At 40.4% G+C, this 25,499-nt stretch overlaps 1 protein-coding gene across 8 annotated transcripts in view; it reads left to right on the forward strand.

Annotated features, from left to right (window-relative positions):
• LOC134543001 (OTU domain-containing protein 7B-like) overlaps positions 1-25,499 on the forward strand; it is a 107,554-nt gene that overhangs the window by 54,682 nt on the left and 27,373 nt on the right. For all 8 annotated transcript variants that reach the window (XM_063387727.1, XM_063387665.1, XM_063387675.1 and 5 more), the window contains 2 exons: positions 21,594-21,771; positions 23,972-25,227. In XM_063387727.1, coding sequence (XP_063243797.1) covers positions 21,594-21,771; positions 23,972-25,227 — 1,434 coding nt within the window. The remainder of the gene's footprint in view (positions 1-21,593; positions 21,772-23,971; positions 25,228-25,499) is intronic.

The following is a 25,499-nucleotide window of genomic DNA, read 5'->3' on the forward strand; positions in this document are numbered from 1 at the left end:
CTCCCGACACAAGTCCGATCCCGCCGCCGCCTGCCACACTGCGTTTCGTCGACCCGACGCCACTTATCCCGACGCCGACGCTCGCCGTCCCGACGCCGACAATTCCGCTTCCGCCACCTCCTGTCCTGGAGCCGCCAACCTCGGCACCTCTCGTCGACCTGACGTCTCCCGACGCTGGTCCAAACGCATCATCGCCAGCAAGACCTCGTTTCGCCGACCTGACGCCACTCATCCCGACTATGATGACGCTTGACTCGCCGAAGCCAACCGAGCGACGCCCGACAACGACCGTCCCACCGCAGTCTGCCACGCCGTCCAGCACCCGCCTCGTGTCGGAGACACCTCCCGACGCCGGAATGACCTCGCCACCGCACCGAACCGCCGTCCCGACGCCACCAAGGTCATTTCCGGCGAAACCCGCATCGTCTCCGCCACACGACTCGCCATGGACGCCACCAGACTCGACGCCGACGCTTCGTGTCACCTTGTCGCCACCACCTGGCTTCGACGTCATCCGGCCGTCGTCACCGCTACCAGAGTGCGCAGTCGCAAACAGGACGCTTTGCGACACGATGTCCAGGGCCATGACGCCGAGACGCCTGAGCGCCGCCCCGCCGCCTGGATTTGCTCCTCTGTGCCCGCCTGGCTTCGAGGCACAGACGGATGAACCGGACCGAAAGAGACGGACGCGCGCGACGCCGATGCTGACGCCGCCTACATGCCCACCTGACACGACGCCAGAATCGACCGAGGCGCCACGACGCCCGATTCCGACGCCGATCGCCGCAGTACCGGAACACCGGTCAAGTGCCCTGCCGCACGAGACGCCACCCAAATGTCGCAAGTTGGCAACATTGGGACGCCGCACCGTGAAGAGTCGCCTGAGCTCCCTACATCCGCCTGTCGCGATGCAGGTCGACGCCACGACGCCGGGACGCCCGACCGTCCCACCGCCGAACGTGACCGTCACCCGGACTTCGACACCTGTCACCCGTCTGTCACGACGGGCCGCGAAGCGCCCGCCTGTCGGCGAGGCTGAGCCGGGTCGTGCCGAGCGCCGCCCGCGCTTGCTGCCCGCCTGCCACGAGCCGCCTGACCTTGGCCGCCGCCGCCCCTGCCGGCCGGCGCCCTGGCCACCGCCACGCTATCACACGCAGCAGCCGCCGCAGCCGCAGCTGACGCAGATTTGGGGCTCGGGACAACTGGTGGGTCACCACCCACAAGGTTAGTCAGCCAGCGCCCATTCTGTCCGTGTGTATCGTCCTCCATAGTGTAAATATTGCTCAACTGTCATTTTGTAAACATTGCTCGCCGCCATCATGTAAACATTGCTCGCCCTTCCATCGTGTAAACATTGCTTGTCCGTCCGTCATGTCAACATTGCCACCTGCCCGCACAAACATAAACATCAACATTGCCACGTGGGAGTGCGCGACGTAAACACCACAGGCAACGCCCCCCAACCATCTGTCAAACGGCGCTGTCATATCGGCCTACTTTCGGAGGGGGCAATTGACGTCGTCCGGGCCTGCGGCCCCTTTGAGCCCGATACGACACCGCCCAACCACCATCTATATTCAAACCTCCCGCTCGTGCGTGCGTGTGTGCGTGTGTGTCTAGCCCGGCAAGAGGGCGCTTAGCTGCAGTGCGCCGCACCCCTAATTTGCTACGTTTTAATATTATTTGTAAACCCTTTTTGTTTTCATCCATCTTCGCCCCAGTGCTGTGTAGTTTACTTGTGTTTCTTTAATTTAAATAAGTTACCTTAAATAACTATAGACGTTGCCCGGGCGGACCCGAACAGGCACGGACTTGGACGAGGATAGGAATGCTTTTATATGAATTATCATTAAATAAGTAAATAGTAACAAACTTTCCATTGTCAGTAATTTTTATATATTTTTAATGTTTATCTGTAATTTACTCAACTTTCGCCGGGGCACGGAGTCGTAGAATACAGTAACGGTAATTGTGTTGGCGCGAAGGGCGCCATGTTGCCACCTGCGAGCGATGAGCTCAGCCCAGTCGATCTTCATCACTGACCGAGAGCAGACGCGCCAGCACCCCGGGGACTTCAACCTTTGTTCTGCACTGACCAAGTAATTCTGTCTCGTTAAGTATTTCTGAATCTCTTTCGCTCGTCATCCTCGGGGCAGCTCTCGGCCAGCGGGCTGTTTAATTAATTAATTGTCTCAGTCGAGTTTTTTCATCACCGTGTAATAAGTGTACTTTGCAGCATGGCCACGTGTGTGGACCATGCCCTCACCTAAACCGATTCGTGCCTCAGGCTTTTTAACCGTGTAATGTGTAACGTGTAACGGGCGTGTAGAGAGACGTGTTAGTGAGATTAAATCTGGAGAATAAATATAAAGTGCGTACTTATTTAATCACGTGGTGAGTGAGTCTAGGAGTGTGGCGTGCCCGATGCCTAGAGCGGGCCAGGTCTGGGTAGCTAGGATAGAAAGGGCTGGTAACTCGTCCCCACTTGGGCTACGTCACGCCCTGAGTGAGAGACTCCGCCGGGTCCACGTGCCCTTCCACGTGGTGGCGCCCATAGTTAACATCTCGAAATCACCGGCAATGCGCGATCAGCCCTCAGACTTAATAGTGTATTTTATATATTTTTATACTGCTATTATAACTGTATTCTCGATTTTACCTAACTTTGTTATTAAATTCACATGGGAATAAAAAATTTTGTGTGCATTATTACACTTAAAAAAATTTGTTCATTATAATCGGTAACTGAATCGGTATCTGCCGATTATTGCTCTCATAATCGGTAATCGAATCGGTAATCGGTAAAGTCATATCGGTGCACCACTAGCCAATATGTAATTTAGATTCTGTGGAAGTGTTACATAACTAAAATTCCCAGGAGTTTGAGTTGTTTCCAAATTGTGGTAAAATACAATGTTACTTAATGTATTTTCTTTTTTGGAGGTTAGTTTTGATGGATTAATTAGGTTTACTTACAAATTAGGTTATGGTTGGACAAACCTTGAACAATAGTTTATGACAAGGCTAGGGTTGTGCGAGAATGAGATTTAGGCCTCGAGAAATTTTCGAGAAAGAAAATATTTTTCTCGCGAGAAACGAGACGAGAATGAGAAATTTTTAAATAATCAAGATTTACTGTAGATATAACTTTCAAAATATATTGTTCTGTACATAAAACTGTTTTTTATCAAATAGAATGACAATTTAGTTGCCTGTGCACAACTGACATGCACCACACGTTATGTAAGCCTACACTAAATTATAAATAAACATTCACTCACTTAGGTAAAAGTCTAGTAGCTAACATGTTAATTGTGATGATAAGCATCAACAAGAAATCATATAAGAAGAAATAAAAATAACCTTTACTAATAATAACAATAAACATATCAATAAATATAACAAATTATGATTAAAACACCTTGAATTTTTAAACACACTATTTTTACATCCTTTTTTAATTTCATGGAGAAAACAAGTTCTTGCACATGTTCTGTAGCAAGAAGTTGTCTCCTGCAGCGCACAATGTTCCAAGCTCCTGAGAACACTCGTTCACTGTCTGCCTCAGTCGCAGGAATCCAGAGAAACTGCATTGCAATTTGCACCATTGGGGGTAGAGACTACTGCCCTTCTTTTACCACCATTTTAAGGGGTCATCCGCTCTTGGAATAGTAGGCAAAGAAAGATAGTCTGACACTTCCATGTTGCCATTATTTTCAGCCTGTTGTGCCAGTTCATCGAATGTATTCCAGAGAGATGATTTCTGAATCAGAGAGAATATATTTTTCTTTAAATATAACACACTTTGTAGATATACAAACTTTAAACAGCTGTACACATTGTTAAAAAAATAATATAGTAGACATATAGTGTTAAAAAATTATGTAAGTATGACAAATATGTTTTTTTTTATGTTAATGTAGGTAATGTTGAAGTTAGTGTCCTGAAACATACATGTTACTCATAATATATTTAATATTGATCAATATTTGAAGCCTTAAAAAATTTTTAATTCAACACTTGAGCTTACCTGGTGTGTTTGTTTGTGAAGGTGAAATTTGTTCCACTTTTTGCTTCAAATGCTCAACTGCCATCATTTTTTAATCTTTGGGTACAATAACGTGCTTTAATCGTGGATCTACTTGCATGGCAGTGTAATATGGTTCACTTCTTTCAAACAAAGGTAACCTTGCCTTCAAAGACTGAAGCAGTTCTCTAGCAAACACCACACCAGCTCCCATTATTTCCTTATTTTATTTACATAACCTGCGAGATATTGTGTCAGAGAAAATAAAACCGGTATTACCTTTGAAGCTGAAGGAGATTGTTCTGCACAGAATGCAGTTGTGGCTTCATATAACAGTTTCAAAATTTCGACGTACCTTTGAACGAGTTGCCATTCAGAGACTGTTAATTTGTCAATATTTTGAGTGGGCAAATGACATGCAAGTGCTTCTTTATTTTCTAGTAACCTGCTGAGCATGAGATACTCTTGAGTTCCATCTAGTCGCACAATCTTGGATCAAACTCAGTGCTGGCAATCCAAGTTCAGTTTGAATTTTATGAAGTTTCTCGGAGCTATGCTTGTAATGTCCAACAATTGTCCTAGCTCTTTTCAACATGCTACCCATTCCATCAGTCTCCTTCAGTGCATCATTTAATGCTAACTGCAATGTACATATGTGCAAAACATTGAAGTTGAACAAGTTCTACACAGCACATTGACATACCAAGCTTTATTTTCTGTGCCGGAAATTAGGTATTTCGGCACGTTTTTTTTTTTAAATTGTTATTATAATTTTAAATTATTTTTGGGGAATTTTATTTTTATATAATTTAGTTACAAAAGGGTGATTTACACTTTGTTAGGCTGTGTACTCTACCTAGTTAAACTTTGGGCCAGTGGACAGAAGCACCTTTTCTCAGGGACCAATCTGATATTTTGCTAGTCTAATGTAGACGTTAGCAACCCGTATGACATTTCTCCTGCCTACAGTCGCGTTCACGGCCTGTAACATTATTTTCCTGCATGACTAAAACTGCATACAACAGTTCTGGACGAGTTGTTACCATTTCTCAGAGACGAGCTTACCATATCTTTTACCGTCACGCATACGTCTTAGGTTCTCTCCTGGAAAGTCAGTTTAGGAGGCTCGTTCCCAGCCTGGTTGCGTTTTTTGTACCCCCTCTCCCCCACAGCTAAAAATAGACCGAAGTAACTCACCAAACAGGGTGTACCTCCAGGGCTCAGGAGATGTCTCGCGCCGACATCAGAAAGGCGCGGACCGAGAAGTGCACGGATGACGCGGCAGAAATCATCATTTAGTAAGATAAAAAAAATGAATAAACTTTAAACTAAAACATGACTTGTTTTCTAATTACTACTACTGACTGGCTACTACTGAAATTTGAAGCTGGGATCACATCCCTTAACACAGCTGACTACATTCCTTATTCCCACGAGTTCGTCGTTGCCGCGAAAAAGTCTCTTAACCGAGAGGACGGCGAGATGGCGCGGTAAGTAGCCGAAGTCAGAGTACTAAGTGCCGCAGTGGCGGACAAAACTCCTAATCACCTTGATTCTAAGAATTTAGCCCAGGACCATTGACCTGATGTAAACCTGTCAGGCGGTGGCCGTTTTCAAGGTCGATTTGCCATAAGAAAAAATATGTGCAAGGATGGACCACCCACGACATCTAGTGGCAGAAACAGTAACGTCTGTTTTGGTCGCCAGCGAGTGGAGCTGACGCCCGCGACACCTAGTGGCGATCTTGTTAACCTCCCCCTTCTGTCCCCTTGAGGCCGCCAGAGTGCAGCACCGGGCTGTGCCATAAGGCCCTATGCTTCCTCCTCACTGCCTGTAAAAGTCGATTGTATGTTGCTTTCTATGCCTGCCGGTAGAGACCGCAGCAGTCGCCCTTCAGTGCAAACAACTGAAGTCGTGGCTACGACCACTCGGTCATCTTCGGAAGTTTCCGGCCCAGAGCCGAACCTTCCCCCTATTTTTCCCTAGGGCCGACCACCCGTTTTAATTAGGAGTTTTGTCCGCCACTGCGACACTTAGTACCTACTCTGACTTCGGCTACTTACCGCGCCATCTCGCCGTCCTCTCGGTTAAGAGGCTTTTTCGCGGCAACGACGAACTCGTGGGAATAAGGAATGTAGTCAGCTGTGTTAAGGGATGTGATCCCAGCTTCAAATTTCAGTAGTAGCCAGTCAGTAGTAGTAATTAGAAAACAAGTCATGTTTTAGTTTAAAGTTTATTCATTTTTTTTATCTTACTAAATGATGATTTCTGCCGCGTCATCCGTGCACTTCTCGGTCCGTGCCTTTCTGATGTCGGCGCGAGACATCTCCTGAGCCCTGGAGGTACACCCTGTTTGGTGAGTTACTTCGGTCTATTTTTCCTCCCCGAATTCCCGTTTGTTGGCCTTTTCGCGCCGACTGTGTCTGACTGTCTGGAAGCAGGTTCAATTCGTTGGAATTTGGCTTGTGTTTCAGACAGGGTCCAACATTTGGGCGTTGAAATTGCACCCATCATGTTGTCCAGGACCTCCAGCTTCATTTCTCTCTAAGAAGAGCTTCCTCCCGGCCAGATGTCCAACTTTGAAGCCCCGGGTGATATTTAGCATATAACTTCTCCCTACCGCCAACGAAACAAATTATTTAAACGAATACCAGCGAGCAGTGCCATAGAGAACTTATCAAATAAGAAAATGTGAAATTGATACTGTAATAAGTGGATGGAAACTAACCTGCTATAAAATGTCTTTTTTTATTGTTAACAGTATAATATAATGTGTTTTAATAATATCGGGCCGGCCCCCCTTTAATAACTTTAATTAATTGTGAATACCATGTTATTGTGAAACCTAAACAAAAGATTTAATTTACCTTTTTAAATAAAACAGGGAACCTATAGACCAATCTACTTATGTAGTGTTTATTTATTTATCATATTCCTTTATCTATTTTAACGATCCACTAGCTCCCAAGTTGCTTGTGTGCAGGGAGTATAAAATTGTCTTGTTCACCACCTCGTGCCCCCTCTGGTAATACTTGTTTTTTTTTTTTATAATTTTACTCAGCTGTTTCCTAGGTTTTTTTTATTAAATTAAAATAATATAATTTTAGGGCACGAGGGGCGTATCAGTTTCTACTATTATCTGTAACTACATATAGGGGTATTGCATCTTTTAGTTTGACAATGTTCCATTCTTGCAAGACTGAAGTAAATTTATCTGCAATGGCAGCACCAGTGTGACCTCCCGGAAAGTGCTGACAACCAAGACAAAAAGTCTTGAGGGTAAAATCTTTGATAAAGTGGCATGTCACTGCCATGAACGCGTCATTGGCAAAGGAAGTCCACAAGTCACATGTGAAAGACATGGAAGCTACACTTGCCAATGCATCTTCCACTTGTTTGCTCACATTTTCTTTAACTTTAAGATACAAGCCGGGGACTACACTGCGTGAAAACGTAGTTCTGCTAGGTACTCTGTATAGAGGCTGTGCAGTACCAAGAACGTTTATGAAAGACATGTTCTCCACTGTGTATAAGGTAACATGGCATCAGCCAGCCATTTCCCAATTGAATTTGTGATGGCTGTAGCTTTCACATGAGGAGACCATTAAAAAATATCCTCTATTTTAAGCTGATTGGGCACAGGTTCTCCAGATACACTAGAAAATCTAGGCTGTGATGATTTTTGTTTCTGGTCATCAAATTCATTTTTTTATGGCAGAGTGCTGTGAAAGATTTCCGGACTTCATTTTGATAACTTTTCTACAAATGTTACACGTTCCCGTTGACTATCGCCACTTTTTGTATAATACTGCCACACTGATATGTCCACATCTTTCATTTTACCCTAAAATCAAAGTTTAATTTGACAACAAAGTTTACTTCTGTTAAACTTTTATATTCCCGCAACACTTTTTTTTTTCACTTGGTTACGCCGCAGTTGGACATAAAGCAGTGTTAGGAAATTATTCTCATATTCCTAATAACATTTTACAGTCGTCACATTATTTATTCATACCTGCCGAGTAGCTCGCGTAAACTGGAAACACTGGTACTGTAATGAAAACAAAGTAATTGATACTAGGGAGGCTTTGCCGGGATTCATTACTCGTCACGTCTTACGACTGAGTGAAAAAAAGGTGGAAAAGGAAATAGGATGAACATACTATTTATTCTGCCTTTTCAACGGGTTTGAACACACACATTCACGTAATTTTACGTAATACAAGGGTGTGAATTGTTCTGCGTGTTCAATCCATTCCTTTCCATTCCAGTCCATTTAACAATCACATGACTTGCGCAGTCATTATTGGAAATGAAATAAGAAACGGGACAGTGAAGCAGACTCGGTCTGGCAGCATGACCACCATTCCCTTTTGTTCGTTAAAAAGTAAATTTTATATTTTGCCGCAATAATCAACATTTCAGTATGCTATTATCTATTAAACATTACTGAACGAAATATTATGACTAAATTAAAGGTAATGCTTTTAATAACTGGACAGTAATAACGTGTATGTAAACAAAACCAATTTTGTAGGTTAGGTTCGAACGTATTTTATTATATGTATTACGCTTACATAATTTAAAAATTAAATACGGCAGTTTTTCTTTCAGGATAAATTGGAATTTCATATCACAGTTTTTATTCACAGTTTCTGTTATTGATATGGTTTTGGATGGTTGACTATCGGCTAGTCTAATATCTCTTAATGATTGCATCATGTTTGCTTTGTGTTCCGCCAAATAATTTTTCGTCCAAACAGGCAGACGCGTTTGGTTTTTTAAATCATTTAAACTAAAATAATGGCAGTGTGTGTAATGTGCAACATATAAGAATACAACTATCAATATCAAATTTAGTTTCCATACCAAATTGAATTGTTACCGGTACCAAAAAAAGGTTTTTTTTTTTTTTTTCCAGGAAATTATATTTCTCCCTCGCTGTTCGAGAATGCAATACTTCTCGAAATTTTACTCGAGGTTCGAGATCTCGCACAACACTAGACAAGACTTAACTTTCGGTGATGTATTTTTCGTTTTCAGATAATGGATAAAAAAACCAAAATATTTTTACCATGAAACTGAAATTCTGTATGCTGTTAATCAGGTTGGTAAAAAGGTTGACCTAGCCAAAAGATTTAGCCCAGCTTGCACAGTCATAACTTGAGGCAAAGTAAAGTATTTCTCCATTTGTTAAACCTGCGAAGATTTTGCTTATATTTTACTTATCTGATTCTGCAAGCGGCCCCTTAGCATCCTAAATTCAACTCTATTAATTTTACAGCTGTTTATTTTTGTAGAACATATCACTTGTTAGTTTTGAATTCACCTTGTTATAAAGAAACCTCACTAACAAACACATCCAAAATCAGTTCCTTCAAGTTTGTTATACCAAGGTTTTACTGTAAATGAATTGAAGAATGTTTAGTATAAACATCACAATATGCTGAGAAGAAAAATCTGAGTTTCAACTGAAATAATACTGATGCCATATCGTATTCAATGCACGATGGGGAAACTGCTTAAAAGTATATATTAATCCAAAATAAGGTCGCCTTGTAGGTCATTTCTTAGTCATTCATGTATTCTACTTTCGTAAATGTCTGTTAAGAGTAGCACATTACAAAAATTATTTTTTTCTGAACGATAGGCTTACTTAACCTATTGCTTATTTTATTAGTGCATAATAAGTACTTGTGATAATTTATATAATAACTTACTAGTATTCTTACAGTACAAAGTACTTTTTTTTTTAGGAATTTGGTTCATGTAGTAATTCAGGAAAGTATTTATAACTTTTAGTTGTTTTTAGAAATTGTTTAAATTTGTGTATTGCATAGTTAAATTTTCATAGTTTAGCTTATAGAAACCTCGTTATTACAAAGTGCCAAAATTATGGTTCCTTCATGTTTGCTTTGATGGTTTGACTGTACACAATCGACATGCTGTAATCCGGCACCAATCAAGCTGCTCGTGTTCTGATTTTTTTGGGTGAATTCCAGCTGTTGCCATTGGCAGCCAGGTAGCATTACTGCACTGTCAGTATTTTTAGTTTGCTCATAGTTATCATTACTAGCCATCATCATTTTCTTGCAGGTTACGTTTCATATTTCGTGGGTACATTTCCGTAATGATTTTTTGAAGACTAATGCTGACCTGAATTTTTTGCAACTTATTGCAACTTGTTTTAAATACTACATATTATACTGTGTATTGGTGTTTTTTTGATATTCCCGTTAAAACTATATCAACGTTAAATTATCTGGTGTGGCTGTGGTCCCAAATGTACCGGATTGAAGAGCTTTCACTTTATTTTTAAGTGTACATCTTCCATTTTGATTAAAAAAATTCCCAAACCAGTGTATGACAGCTATTTGTCACTTTCAAAAAAAAACTATCGCGTTGAGTAATGGATAATATTGATGGTTTTATGCACGCTTGTGCCTTCGCGTAAGTAACGGTACATGGCCCTGGTAGAGTGCTTTATGCAAACTGATGTGCTGGGACAGGCATGCTAGTTAGTTCAGTAGACAAAGTGAATTGCATGTTGTTGATTTTACTGTGCAGTTTGAGCACACCTTTGTACAAACATACAAGTGTATCCTACATTGTCTTAGAGTGGGAAAAAGTTATTAATATTTTAAAAATGTGTTTGGTACATATTTTTCTTTATCTGTGAGTAGTACATCATGGGTGTGTGATATTGATGTGAAAAAATTGTTAAAAGTTAATCCTTGAGCTTCCTCACTGCAAAAGTAAGTAAATAAAAATTGATTGCTTTTTATCTCTTGACTTGTCTCTAGGTAAGACTTCAATTTTAAGTTTTTAGCAAACTAATACTTTGAAGTCACCACTTCACCACAATTATAAAATATCACTCATAAAATACCAATAAATTGAATTTAACAATGATATTCAAAATGTGCACACAAAGAGATTTGATTAGATTTAACATTTTCTCTAGGTAACGATTCTACTATCTAAAATAATCTTTAAGATTTTTGTTGTTAGGCCAGCTGTAAGTAAGAAACTCTTTATTTCAAAAATTATGATTAAACACCCAGACCACCGGTATCCTAGATAAATCCTGTTCCATGACTATGGGAGTTAAGAATTCACCCGAAAATTGGTGAAGCATAGCAGCACCCAGCACCAAATTGTATCTAGATGGCCATCTTAAATTTTTAGTGTCTTTTGTTAGATACACAAGCTAGGAGAAAGTTTGTCCGCATCCAAACAACATGACTGGACACACAAAAAAAAATCACTGACATGTCCAAGCTCCACGCACAAACAATAAATGTGAAATATATTCAAAAAGTCTTTTTTAAAGACATTGGACATCCCGCCCACCTTGAAATAAATATTTCAACTCAGTCTTGGGGTAAGGGCCACAGCTTCACTATCGGTCGAGGAACAAGTCCCTGGAGTGTATGGAGTTGTGCCACACACATCACCCCATCAGGACCTGGAAAAGATTTTATCATACGGTACGTATAAGTCTCCAACTAAGTGGAGGCAAGTTTGGGTCTTTAATCAACACTAGTGTGTTGAGTCCACTTCCCCCTGCACCTGCAGCTGATGCAAATAATCTTTATGCCATCACTGCCAGAAGCATTGGTGAGCTTGCAAAAGATTCCATCTTGAAAGCCGATTCTTACACACCGAAGTCACTACCTCCTCTTCAGGTAAGATTAGAGGAGGGTCCAGAGTGAGGAAGTGTCAGCGTTGTCAGGTCACTTGGGTCTGTTGACAATGGGGTCAGCGGCCGTGAATTCTATATGGCCTTAACTTTGGTAAGGACAGTATAAAATTCCTCATATGTCAGCAGCTGACTGCCAATCACCTTACACAAATGAGCCTTGACAGACTTCACCCCTGCCTCCCATAGGCCTTCAAAATGAGGTGTGCCTGGTGGTCTGGAGGATTGAAGTACTATTGAATTCCATGGTTTCCCAAGGCATGAGTGATAGCATTGTTGTTGGTTTTATCTCCAAGGAATGACTGCAAAGCCTTCAACTGATGATTAGCATGACAAAGTTTGTTCCACAGTCACTGAAGATTTCTGTGCAAGAACCACGTTGGGCTACAAATCTATGAATTGCAGCTAGAAACACTTTGGTAAATAAATCAGATACCAATTCAAGATGTAGAGCCTTGGTGGTAAAACACACAAACAAACAAATATAACCGCTAAATGTCAGTGGTTTTCGGGCCCGAGCCATTGTTACGGTAAATTGTCCAGCATAGTCAACTCCAGTTTTGAGGAATGGTTTGGCCTGTGTGATTCTTTCAGGTGGCAGGTTACCAATTTTAGGAATTACTGGGCTTGGCCTGACACGTAAACAGATCACACACCTATGCAGTTTCTGCCTGATAACATCCTTCCATTCAAAACCCAGAAGTCTTGCTGCAGGACACAAATCAATGTTGAGGGCCTGGGTTCAGCAAGTCCCTATGTAGCTGATCGATGATCAGTTCCGTCAAGCACAACCTTTTTGGAAGCAAGATAAGATGTTTTTGGCTATATGGCAAGCACGAGGCCTGGAGCCTACCACCTACTCTAAGAATCCCATTGTAATCAATGAACGGGTTTAATTTCTTCAAGGAGGTTGAGCATTGCCCTTTTTCCATAGCCAAGAGTTCAGTAGTGAACTCGACAGCCTGGGTCCTCCTGACCCACACCAAGAGTGCTGCTTGAAGCTCGCTCACCTGAAGAGCACCACTCCTTTTCTCCTTGTGAGAACTTCTAATGTTTATAAAGCACAAACAGTAGGCTGTTATCCATTAGATTTTGGTGAGGGATGAAAACTGATGAAGCAGCGATAAGTCTCCGTCTGTGAGTGCGCAGACAAAGGGTTCAGCGGGCTGATTACGCTGTTCAATTGTCAACTCTGCATTATTGGGAGATGATGTCCAACTGAATTGTGGTCATGTGGTTTGTCCCTCACGCAACCATGATGGGCCTGTCCACTACAACTTATGATTGACTAGCTGGGAGGGCAAGAGACCTCTGGAGGCGCAGTCAGCCTGATTATCAGCTGAAGGAACATGGTGCCACAACTCAGGTGAAGTGTTTTTTTTAATTTCTCCCACACAATTTGCCACACATGATTTCCATCGATGAGACAATGAATGTATCCAAGCTAGGGTGACAGTGGAATCTGTCCAGGCGTAAATGTTCTTCACATTTAGAGATGAAAAAATGCCCAAAATATAACAAATAAGTTTTGAGAGTAAAACGGCTCCACAGAGTTTGAGATGAGGTAAGGTAACCCTTTTGGTTGGTGCTACCTTGGACTGACTCATCAGCAGATGTACTTAAGGTGGACCATCATGAGGTACCTCACAAAGATATACTACAGCAGCATATCCTAACTCTGAACTGTCAGAGAAGCCATGAAGTTCGAGCAATGAGTCAAGTGCACCTATAAGAGGTCCCCTGGGTATAGTAACTTATTCCACTAAAGACAGCTCCTCCTTGAAACGGGTCCACTTCACCTCTAATCTGGCAGGCAGGTTGTCATCCCAGTCAACACCTTCTAAACACAACTCTTGTATCATTGATTTTGCCAGTAACAACAGAGGTGATAGCCAACCTAGTGGATGAAATATTCTTGCCACATCAGACAGAATGCCTCTCTTAGTGCAGCTGCTGCTCATGGATTGTACATGAAAGAAAAATTATCTAACCTAGCATTCCAATGAAGACCAAGTACCTTCAGACTAGAATGCCCTTCAGTGTCAAACAAATGAGTAATAGGTACCTTGGTTTCTCATCTTCTGCAAGTTGGTGAAGTGTTCGAATGGTAAGAAACGGTGCTGCAGAGACACCATATGTTATGGTTTTCAGCCGATAGTTTTGAGTTGGTTCCCTTAAGTTGGAACGCCAAAGGATTCTGTGATAGTCCTGCTGCTTTGGATCCAACAGAATTTGTCGGTACATTTGCTGGACATCAGCGGTGAAAGCAATCTTGTGGCATCGCAAGAGAAGAATAAGGTTACTTATGTCAACCTGTAACTTATTTCCTGGTAGTAAAGTGTCATTTAAGGACAGTCCAGATAAAGTCTTTGCTGATGTATCAAAAACAACACAAAGTTTTGTGGTGGTGCTGTTATGTTTTAGGACACAGTGATGAGGGATGAAGTAACCTAGCCTCACGTTATGTTCTGCTTCAGCCACTAGTTCCACGTGGCTCTCTGTTATGTAATCTTTCATGAAGTTTTTGTACTGAACCTTGAGCTCTGGTTGGTGACAAACTCTGTTCTAAATTCCTCCATCGCCTAAGTGCTTGAGATTTTAACTCTCCCAGTTCGGGGGCCATAGTTTTGAATGGCTACTTGACTGTATAGCGACCATCAGCTCCTCTTTCGTGAGTAATTCTGAAAATCTCTAAACACTTAACTTCTTCCGGTGTTTCAGGAATCACATATGGAATTTCTTCTAGTTCCCAAAACTTCTTTATGGTATCTTCCAAGGGCACAAGTGCAGCATGAATACAGGTTGATATTCCAGACACTGGAGACCTAGACTTTGATTCGATTTTTCCCATGATCAACCACCCAAAAATGGAATCCAATGCTGTTGTAGAGCCAGGAATGCCTTCGACATGACTACCAGTTAACAAAAGAGGAAAAATTTTGCCTCCAAGCAACATTTCGATTGGATCAGGTGTTCCAAAGTGGGGATCTGCCATCTTCAGATTCGAGAGATGTTTCCACTGGCCAGGAAAAATATATGTATTAGAGTATTAGACAACTTCTCACTTACCTTGTTTAGAACCAATATGTCAAGGGTGAACACTCGAGCATCATCATCGATGGGCTGTAGCTGACAAGAGGCAGTTCCTCCCACAGATGTGACAGACACCTGAAAGGCCCTGAATCAATCATGAACACTTGTGTCGAGGCAAGCCTAACCTCTGAAGACACTGGTTTGTAATGAAATTAGCTTGACTTCCCGAATCCAGCAGCACTCGACACTTGATTGTTACCACTAGCATCTTTAACACCAACAGTTGCTGTTGCCAATAAAACACATGATGGACCAGTACTGGTCAAAACTGACGTGGAAGGTTGTTTACGAATATCATCAGTCAACTGCACATCTGTGCTTAGCTCATTGTTTTGGCTGGATGGTGCTGAGTCGTCAAAATGTAACCAGGTATTATGATGTGATCTACAAGTTCTGCATTTGGTCTCTGAATAGCAATACTTTGCCTTATGGAAATGCTGCAGGCAATTTATACAAACCCTCAGCTGTTTTGCAAATTCAAATTACTGCTTAGGGGAGGCTTCCGCAAATTTGGAACACTGAGATAATGAGTGAGGGCCTGCACACAGCATACATTGCTGAGACTTGTTCTCCCCTGAATGACCTAGAAATGAATTTGTGGAGTGAGGCCCCAAAGATCTCCAGTTCGGTTGTTGTGGGCTTGGTTTGTAAACAGCCTTCAATTTTTGTCCACTCCCTGAAGACTCCAACGACCGTTGTTGACCTTCCAAAAAGATGATAAATTGTTCCAGTGTCGGTATCTGTGTCTGGTCTGTTATTGTCAACTCCCAGTCTCGTCTAAGAGTTGAGTCCAATTACCTCTCTAATGGATCTCAAGTATTCACAGATATGCCGAATACCTTGAGGGCGGCAACATTTTCCTGGATAGCTGATAACAGCTTTACTAGGGTAGATGAACTTCCAGTGACATATGGTGCATTGACTAGTGCATCAATGTGGCGATTAATAATGAGCCTCTTATTATTATTGTATCGCTGGTGGAGAAGCTTCCAGGCAATCTCAGAGTTATCCTCTGTTAGAGGGAGGGACTGTATTAGAGACAGGGGCTCTGTTTATGATGACAGCTTCAGATAAGAGAGTCGTTCCACATTCGTGAGTTGCTTCTGTTTTGCAACTAAGGTCTCAAATAGGTTGGAGAATGTTTGCCATGACTTGATATCACCACTGAATGATGGCAATTTAATGGTTGGAAGGTGCACTCTCGGTGAGTCATGAAAGGTGGATGATGAAGCATGTGATGAACTGGGTAGTGGTATACTTGTAAAGGAATCAGAGATTTACTTATCTTCTAGTATAAATCATCAAATGTATCCAACCGTTTATTATGCTCCTCTGAATCAAAATCAGTGATATGACCTGAACTTGTGGCAATAGGAGATGGTCCTCCTCAAAGCCCTTCTGTATTTGATCCAAGTCCCTGCAGGTGACCTCCAATAGCCTCTGTTGAGATGGATCATATGCATATTTCTCTGCAAGAGTTGATGCTCTTTGCAGATGATTATCTGACCTCGCAAGTCTGAGGTAAACAGATGTCATCTCTGCTATTTTTTTTCTAGGTGTGTCTGTTCCATGTTGACCTTGAACTCTATCCTTCCTACCGCACCTCCGCCACTTTCCCCTTCTCCCGCTTCTTTGTTGCAGTTCTATTTCCTGACCGATTAGTTCAATTTTTCACCCCCAAATAAAGGTCAGCCGTGACCCGGGTGGGTCATGAAAGTGACTAATGTCCGCGATCCGTTAACGTTACATCCGTCCCTCTTGGAGGAGACAAAGGACTCACAGCCGGAGAGACAAGACAAAGAAAAATAAACGAGAACATGATACAACGATACACCCACACGCGTTAATGGTTTTATTATCTTTCGAAGCTCAATTAATTTTGCCGGAATTCTGCTTTTACTATTCACTGTAACAACAGAACATTTATTGATTCCAAATTGCTTCTTTCACAAAAAACTGAGACGCACCCACTCCCGCACGTGCTGTGAATGTCTGCGTGTCTTCTAATCGCGAATATATTTGAACCAACCCGCCATAAAGATCACTACGTTCGTGACAGATCCGACCCGGAGGACCAAAATGTTCCGTGACTACGGAAGTTAAAAGAATTCATCTGAAAATTGGTGAAGTATAGCAGCGCCTAGCACCAAATTGCGTCTAGACAACTACCGTTGACATCGTCCGGGCCTGCGGCCCCTTTGAGTCCGATATGCCACCGCCCAAACTCCACCACCCTCCATTCAAACCTCCCGCCTACCCGTGCGTACGTGTGTGTGCGTGTATGTTCGCCCGGCAAGAGGGCGCTGTAGAGCCAGTGCGCCGCACCCCTAAATATAATTAAATGCATCATTGTAAACTGTTTTTATTGTTTCCCGATTGTGACGTGACGGCAGATCGGCCGGGAGGGTTTTTATGTATTTTTATTTAGAGTTGTGTAATTATAAGGATGTTTCCGGACATTCACAAAGCACACCGAAGGAAACCAAAGCCAGACACTATTTAAATATATCCCTTAATAATTGTAAATTTTATTATCCTTTTTTAATATTCAGTAAATGTCACGTAATTTTTTAAGTATCTTTTTCATGTTATTTTAGTTCCCTGTGGCACGGAATCGCAAATACCATTAACGGCAATTGTTTCGGCGGGAGGAGGCCATTGTGGATCTTTGTAGCTGAGAGCTCGCCTCAGTCTTCCGCCATCAACGACCGAGTGTAGACGCTTCAGCACTCCGGGGACCTCACCACTTGTTCATCTCTGCATAGTAATTCTGTTCGTCACTAATTCTATTTAAATCTTTTTTTCATTTAGTCCTCGGAGCTCCTCTTGGTCGGGGGACTGCTTTAATAATTACATTGTGACCATTACTGGTCTTTTTTCCTTAGTATTATACGTAAGTCGATGTGTGACCACGTGGTTGGTCGCTTCACCTAAACCGATTCGTGCCACGGGCGTTTGTTAGGGGTCGTCCATTAATCATGTGATGTTTTTTTAGCAAATTTTTTAACCCCCCCCTCCCCCCTAGTGATTTGTGGTGAGGTTTTAGACTTACCCCCCCCCCCCCAATAAATCACGTGTATTTTTTTGGCACAAAATTTTTTTAAAAATTTCTGAATAATATCTTTAAATATATGTATAATCTAATTTAATTCTGGAAAATTAAGCACAGTGATAAAAATGTCCAGACACACATTAAGGTTGCAGGTTTATTCTCATACTCTGGCATAAAAATAATAAAGGAAAGGCTTATAAGTAGAAATCACGCGAAAAAATACACGTGATATCTCTCTACACCCCCCCTCCTTCCCCCTTGTGATATTTCACGATTTTTCCCGACCTCCCCCCCCCCCCCCCCCCCCTTTTGTAGCCTCATGTGATTAATGGACGATCCCTTACAGTTTAAATTGTGGGCGTGTGTAATCGAAGTTGGTTAAATAAATAAGGGCGTGTAAATTGAAATCTATATTCAATTTCTAAACCTGTGTGACCATCCGCCTAAGAGCCCACGGCGTAGGGAACTAGCGTGCCTGACGCTGAGAGCGGGGGGATAGTAATACTAGGCTGTCTTCAGGGGAAATTAAAATCATGTCCCACATGGGCGATGACACGACCCTGGCGAAGAGTCTCTCATAGGTCCGTGCCCGTTGCACGGTGGCGCCCTTAAATTCCGAGCATTCAACGAAAACCCCCGCTTTATTAAAGATTGGAGGCCACGGCCCTGTATCACCGTATTGGTCCGAAGATAGGCAGACCTTTTTTGCCAGTTTTGTCAACCTTGTAATCTAGTCGGCCTATAATGGGGCACTAGCCAAAATAGTATAATTAAACACATACATTTCAAGGAGAATCACTTATGGCATAAAAATGTTATCAGATATACAATTCATTGACCTAAAATTACGCCTTACTTACGTGGAATTAGTAATTTTTCCAACTTAGAAATTTAGTAAACACACTTAACCCCAATAATGTATCATATTTTAAGTTAAGTACACAGATGTGGTCTCTTGTAGCACATAGCTTTTAAAAGCTCGGTCTGGTTATTTTTGAACTGTATTTAACAGGCTGCAGTAATTTTATTTGCTTGTAAAATGTGGTATTTACAGTAAACAATTAGTAAAAACAGCAATTTTGCTGTAAGGTTATTTACCGTAGTATGCTTTATTTACTCTTCTACCACAGGAAAAACAAAATGGCACCAGCGTTGGCAACCTGTAGTTGCGACACTAATAAACAAATACCGGTACATTCCAACAGTAACAAGAACAATAAAACCTATTTGCAATATTGGCTGTTTTATGGTTGATACACGGGTCATAACATGTTTTACATGAAACCATTTTGGGTTTTTTACGTCAAAATTAAACGTACCGGTAAATGTTTTAACGTCACAATTTCTATGAACTTAGAAAATTTAGCCATTGCCGTATAATATGTTGGCATCACTACAAAAGAATATGAAGATAAACAGAAACACAGCTTATATATATTTGTATATTTTGGTAAGTAAGAATAACACTTTTTGTCAGTTCAATAAATACTAACTTAGTTGAAGTGTTACTGTGGTAATATGCTGCTGATAATCATTTTAGTTAGTTAAAATTTATTTTTCCCTGATTTTGAGTGTGCTGTAGAAGGGGTCAGCCTATTTTCGAGGTCGGCCTATTTTTGGACCAATACGGTATTTAAAATTTTTACTGTCTTTTGTTGGACACACAAGCTAGGAGAAAGTTTCGTCCGCATCCAAGCAACAATACTGCACCAAAAAAATCACTGTGACATGTCCAAGCTCCACTCACAAACAATATTTGAGAAATATGTACAATTGATCTTTTTTAAAGTCATTGAACAAATCCTGTCAATTATTAAAAGACAAATATTTACAAAAAAATGTTATTGGAATGTTCTACAAGTTCCTAATTAATATCTATCTGATATCGCTGTCACTAGTATTGTTTGAAACTATAAACAAGGATGATATATGATAATTAGCATAGGTCTCACTTGACTAACGAACCGAAGAAACTTTTATGGTCCCAGGATTCTGTACCACAGAACTCTATACTTCATTGTCTCACTTTCTGGGATCATTGATATTTGCACCTTTCTGTCCTGGACTGGTGTTGTTCGCTTCTGAAATGATAACATAATAAGTTGGAGATAGCCTTATTTCTGGAGCTTGATGAGACAGTAATACCGAACACATGCTTAACAAAGTTTTTGTCAGTAAAATTGTTTTTAACTCATATGAATGATTATTTTTCTTAAACAAAACTTGAATAAAGTAATTTTCTTTGTAACTACATATTAAGTGTGATTAGACAAAATCTCAAACTGATGTTTTTGTTCATAAGTAGCATAATTTGTAGGTGTCTTCAGATATTATTAATTCTACTACTATGTTGTTATTTAGTTGTTAGTATTAGTAATTGAAGTCAGAAAAAATTTAAGTCTTACCTAAAGACAAATCAAGAGTTATGAAGAACTTAATTTTTATTTATTTATTTATTGCAGTGAGGAAGTTCTTAGATTTAACTTTCAACAAACTATTTTTCATATGGTATGCATTTCAAAATTTCAGTTATTCTGTAGCTAAACATGTTATGTTTATATAAGTTTGTTTTTAATTCAGCCTCCTATGGCCTGTAGCCAGAGATTTAATTTATTTATGTTGTTGCTAAGTTGTTGACTAATTTTATAACTGTTGCGTACCAATTTTCTAGAGTTTCTTTGTGAATAAAAATGAAATAACATTGCTTTTTTTGAAATTAGATTTATCTCAGATAAGGAATGATAGAATGAAATTTATAGTTTAGATGTCACCTCAAGTGACTGCTGTTTAATGAAAGAGCTTAATATTTTAGCAAATCTGGACCTTTAAAACATAAAAGATGTGGAGTTCAAATAGAATTTCATCAGGAGGTTAATTGCTTCAATTTTGTTATGTTGTTAATTGGAATGGTATCTGTGCAGTTTTTTGGGCATGTCCAAACTGCACAGAGCAAGCCTGAATCATTACTTTGCATTCCAATTGTTGAAAACAATGACAATTGTAACAATTTGTGTCACATTTTTTTCTACTGTGAAACACTTTTACATTATAAATAGCACAAAAGAAACACAATTATATAAAGATTAATTGTAAAATATTCATAGATTCCTTATTACAGAGAGTTAAAATATTTTTGGCTCTTTTTTATTTTTAAAATTGAAATTTTTCCCATTCTATTAAAATTTTATCTATTGATAAATAGAATGAAAAAAAATATGTTTTGAACAAAAAACAAATATGTGACAGTTTGTGCATAAATCTTGTTACAGTTAGAATAGGTACATCAAATACCTAAAGCCCATGGAGTTGTTAGGCCAGTAAAATAATTTTTAAATTGTACATGTTCGGTATTCAGTGTTTTGGACTTCATTGTTTATAAACTTTATAGAGCTCCGTGAAAACAATTTTCCTCTGGTGATGGAACTCTAGTGTAGAAACTTTTTTTTTTTGATGTGAAGGTCAAGATGTCCACCTAGTAAATGTCTGTTGTAAAATGTTGCTCATTTTCTCGTTCTTGTTTTATCACCAATAAAGTTTTGGTAAATCTTTAACATTAAATCCATACTTACAGCTTTGTATGATCTAAAACTCCAAGATTGTAGTGATAATTCCTCTTGTGTAAAAAGTGTGTGCATAATGCTGTAGAATTGTAGCTGGTAATTGTGTTGAATATTTGTGGTCGTGCAAGTGTGGCACAGCATTGTTCGTTCTTTATGTAGGATGTGAACGGAGAGGATTTAGCACCAATACCATTTGGCGGCATCTATTTGCCTCTGGAGTGTCCTTCTGTAGACTGCCATCACATGCCCCTGATTCTGACATACGATGCGGCACACTTCTCTTCGTTGGTCACCATGGAGAAGGAACATTTTGGGGATGGCAGTGCGCAGCCCCCGGGTGAGTTGCTTATTCGCTCTCCAGTGCTGCTCCAGCCAAAACTGAAGTGTGTAAAGATTTGGCGAATTAAATTAAAAAACAAACAAATAAGTTGCATGGGTACCATGTGCATTAGAAGTGAAACTTAACAGATAGAGGGATAGGAAGTTTGTAGGGTACACATAAATTTTTAAAACTTGTACGAGTGTGCAAGTATGCAAGCATACAGGTGAATGTACAGGTCTATAAATGTATAAGAACGGTTCAAGTATAATATTTTGCAAGCATGCATGTGCACAAGTATGCAAGTGTGCTATATTGCAAACGTACCTTCGAGCACTGATGTTATAGACTAAATTCAGCAAAGCACACAATCTATTTTCGAATTTGAATTGGGTATTACCGTGTTTACCTGCATATGGGCCACATATTTTATTCTGATTTTTAGTGTAAAAAATGTACAGCAATCCATATGGGAATTTTGGGTAAAATAAATTATATTGTGCTGTGTTGAATATGTGTGTAAATAACTAACCTATGTTGGTTTTTAATAAATATAACTCCACGAGTAAGTATAAATTGTTTAATCAAAATATCTCAGCATTTGCGTGAAGCTCCAAGAACAGCAAAGTTATTGTATGCGTGCCGTATCGGCTGCCTGACCGGATACAGCACCTGCAAGTGATGTCTGCTGTGCTGCTAGGGCAGAGAGGAGAGGAAAATCAAAAAATAAACCAGTCGGAGAGAGATTTTGTGTGTGTGTATTTTTTGTGCGTGTGTGTGTGTTGTGTTTTAGTGTTTGTGTTTGGGTGGGGGCGCATGCGGCCATATGGCAGTTTTGACGGTTGCTTTCAGCAGGAGGCACTGTGACAAAGCTACAGCCCTTGCTGGAGTTTATAATTGCACCTTTTATATTCCTCTAGCCTGGCAACGGGAGTGCTAGTTTTTATAGATGGAACTGACAGAGTAGCTTGCCACCTCTTCTCTCCCCGTGGCAAAGGGATGGGTAAAAAAATAAAATACAATGTAGGAAAGGTAAACAAGGGTATAAAATATAGCAGTCTTCTCCTTCATCTTGTTAGGAAATATGTAAACAAGGCGGTGTTTGTGGGGGTCTCACACCCTCCCACAAAGAAGATGAGCTGAGGGTCAATGTCAGTGTCGAATTTCTCCTGCACCAATAAGCTAAGAAAAGGAACACTTTACTTGTATTCATGGATCTCTAGTGAAGTGAAGACATATATATGGTGTTGCGATTCAGACCAATAAGCAGGGGCGACGCTTTGGGTGAAAATGTTAGATATTTTTGGTCTAAAATTAAGGGTGCGACACATACGAATGGGCAACCCTTCTGCGGGTAAATATGGTAGTTTAAAGCAGTCCCTTTGGAGTGCTATGTATTCTGCGTTTGCGACTTTCACCTATATAGTTTTTGTCCTCAGCATTGCTAGCCTCGACCCAAATTCGAGTATCTACTAGATCATCTATTTTCAACAGTTTTGTTTGAATGGTGCATGTGTTTCATTGTTGCAAAATTTATTTTTCTTTTTAGTTTATAGCCTAATTAATAAGATTACCTATAATATAATTAACTACAAATCATAAAAAATGTCTTTTTTAAAGCTGTTAATAAAAATAAATCTGGCAAAGGTTAGTTTTTTAAGGTGCTTGAATTTGTCACTAGTATTTGAGTAATGCATAAATAATAATGAAACAACTGACTTTAAAAACAATTTTTTATAATAAACCATAGCAAATACTCCAAGTTTCTGTTTTAAGTAATTTTTCGGTACCCTATGTTTTTCCTTTTAATAATATGGTGGATTACTACTATTTAAAATTATTGTTAAATACACTTTAATTATAAATACCACTTTTGGTCCTGTTTCTAATTTTTATTGGAGAAGCCTTTTTAAAACATAATGTTCTTATTTTTAAAATGTTTTGGAACTCTGGCAAGGTGGGAATGCAAGCTGAAATACAATATGTGTGTAGTTCATGAACAAGTCCTGATTTATACATTTTTTCATACTTGTATAAAATGTGGAAATAGTCTGTTTTCTATGTAACCTTTCTCTGGTTTGAATCATCTTAATTTGTAACTAGTATTAGAAATCCCCAAATAATAATAATAATAATAATATTAAATCATATTTATATAAACAGTATCAATAAGTTTAATGTAGTTTACAGTTTTTTTATTTTTTGTATTTTTTTTTAGCAATGATTCCTCTGACTGACTCGGAACATCAGTTGCTGCAAATACAGTTTGTGATAGATCCGGGTGAACATTTTCCTTTGAACAGCGATATAAACCCTCAGCATTTTGAGTTAACATTTCAAGAGAAGTTGGCACTTCTCAATGAATACCTTGAAGTAGTGCATGTTTCAATACCCACAACTCCATGCAGTGATGAAGTGTGTGATCCTAGCGATGAAGACGACATCGAGAAACGTTTCAGTGAACTCGCGGACGTGGGGGAGCCCAACAGTGATACAACAGCGGTGGATGTAGGTATTTTTGGCAACAACTGCAGCAAAGCAGCGAAGCAGTTTCAGTCTGTGGCCAAACAGTTTGGCAGCATTGGAAAGTCTGTGAGTAAAAAACTGAAGAAAAATCTTGGTTCGATAACCAAAATGACTCGCTCTAATTCTCAGAAGAAAGTCAGTCCGGTGCGGCAGACCACGAAAACAAGTGCCTCTGTTTCGCGTTCTCAAGATTATATACTGTGTGCTGCGTTGCGTTCGGACATACGACCGGACCACCAAGACGAAATGATGCGCAACTACCTGCAGTCTGCACACGTGCGTTTCCAGAACGACAAGGACATGAAACTGTGCCAGGCCGAAGAACGCCGTTGGAAGGAAGAGCAGAAGCTGAAGGATGTGCCGGCAGTGGAAGGTGCCTCTGAATGCATCAATCCCGGATGCACGCTGATAGCATCCGCGGCCACGAGCTACATGTGTAGGTCATGCTACGAGAAGCAGCGAGATCAGGAGCTGTCTACGAACATCAACTCCCCACTGCTGACCCGTAGTGTCTCACTTGTCGACGATCTAGGCACGCCACGTTACGGAACAGGGAAGTCTAAATTTTATGCAGAGTCCGACGTTCGCTCTCACAACGTTATCAGCAGACTTCCAACGACCAGAGCTGGCAGCAATAACGACCACACGTTGTATCTTTCAAAGTCCACGTTCTACGATGATTCTGGTTGTCCTCCTAGCTTGAGCCCACAATTCCCTGGGTTCCCTAATCAGAGCATAGGACTTATTAAGAATGGTGGTGAGACAAACAGCTCTACGAAACGGCCACTTACAGGAAGGTACAGTTTTGGGCAAGAGCAGAGTGTAAACCCATCATCTCGACCTCGTCTCCACAGTTACAACATGTCCAAACTGTGGGAGAATACAGCTGGGGACTCAGCATCTAAATATGCTGTTAATGGGGGACAAGATCACATGCTAGCGCCTTTGGTGAGTACTGTTCACTACTAACAGTTTGTTACTGTCTACATACTTTAGCTGGTTTTACTTGTAGTTCTTAAATATAAGTATATTTATAGTTAAAACTTTCATGGCCTCTAAAGATTCTATTATTCTGAGAAGTATTCTATTTATTCTCTTATTAGAGTATGTGGATATCAATTTTTTAATTCAAAACAAATTTGAATACGATTAGCTAAAATAATTTTAATACAATAATTAGAATAATGCAATTTTTTTTTTCATTTTTAATGATAGTTTTA

Source organism: Bacillus rossius, chromosome 1, assembly GCF_032445375.1.
Source record: "Bacillus rossius redtenbacheri isolate Brsri chromosome 1, Brsri_v3, whole genome shotgun sequence".
Classification (NCBI taxonomy): Eukaryota; Metazoa; Arthropoda; class Insecta; order Phasmatodea; family Bacillidae; genus Bacillus; species Bacillus rossius.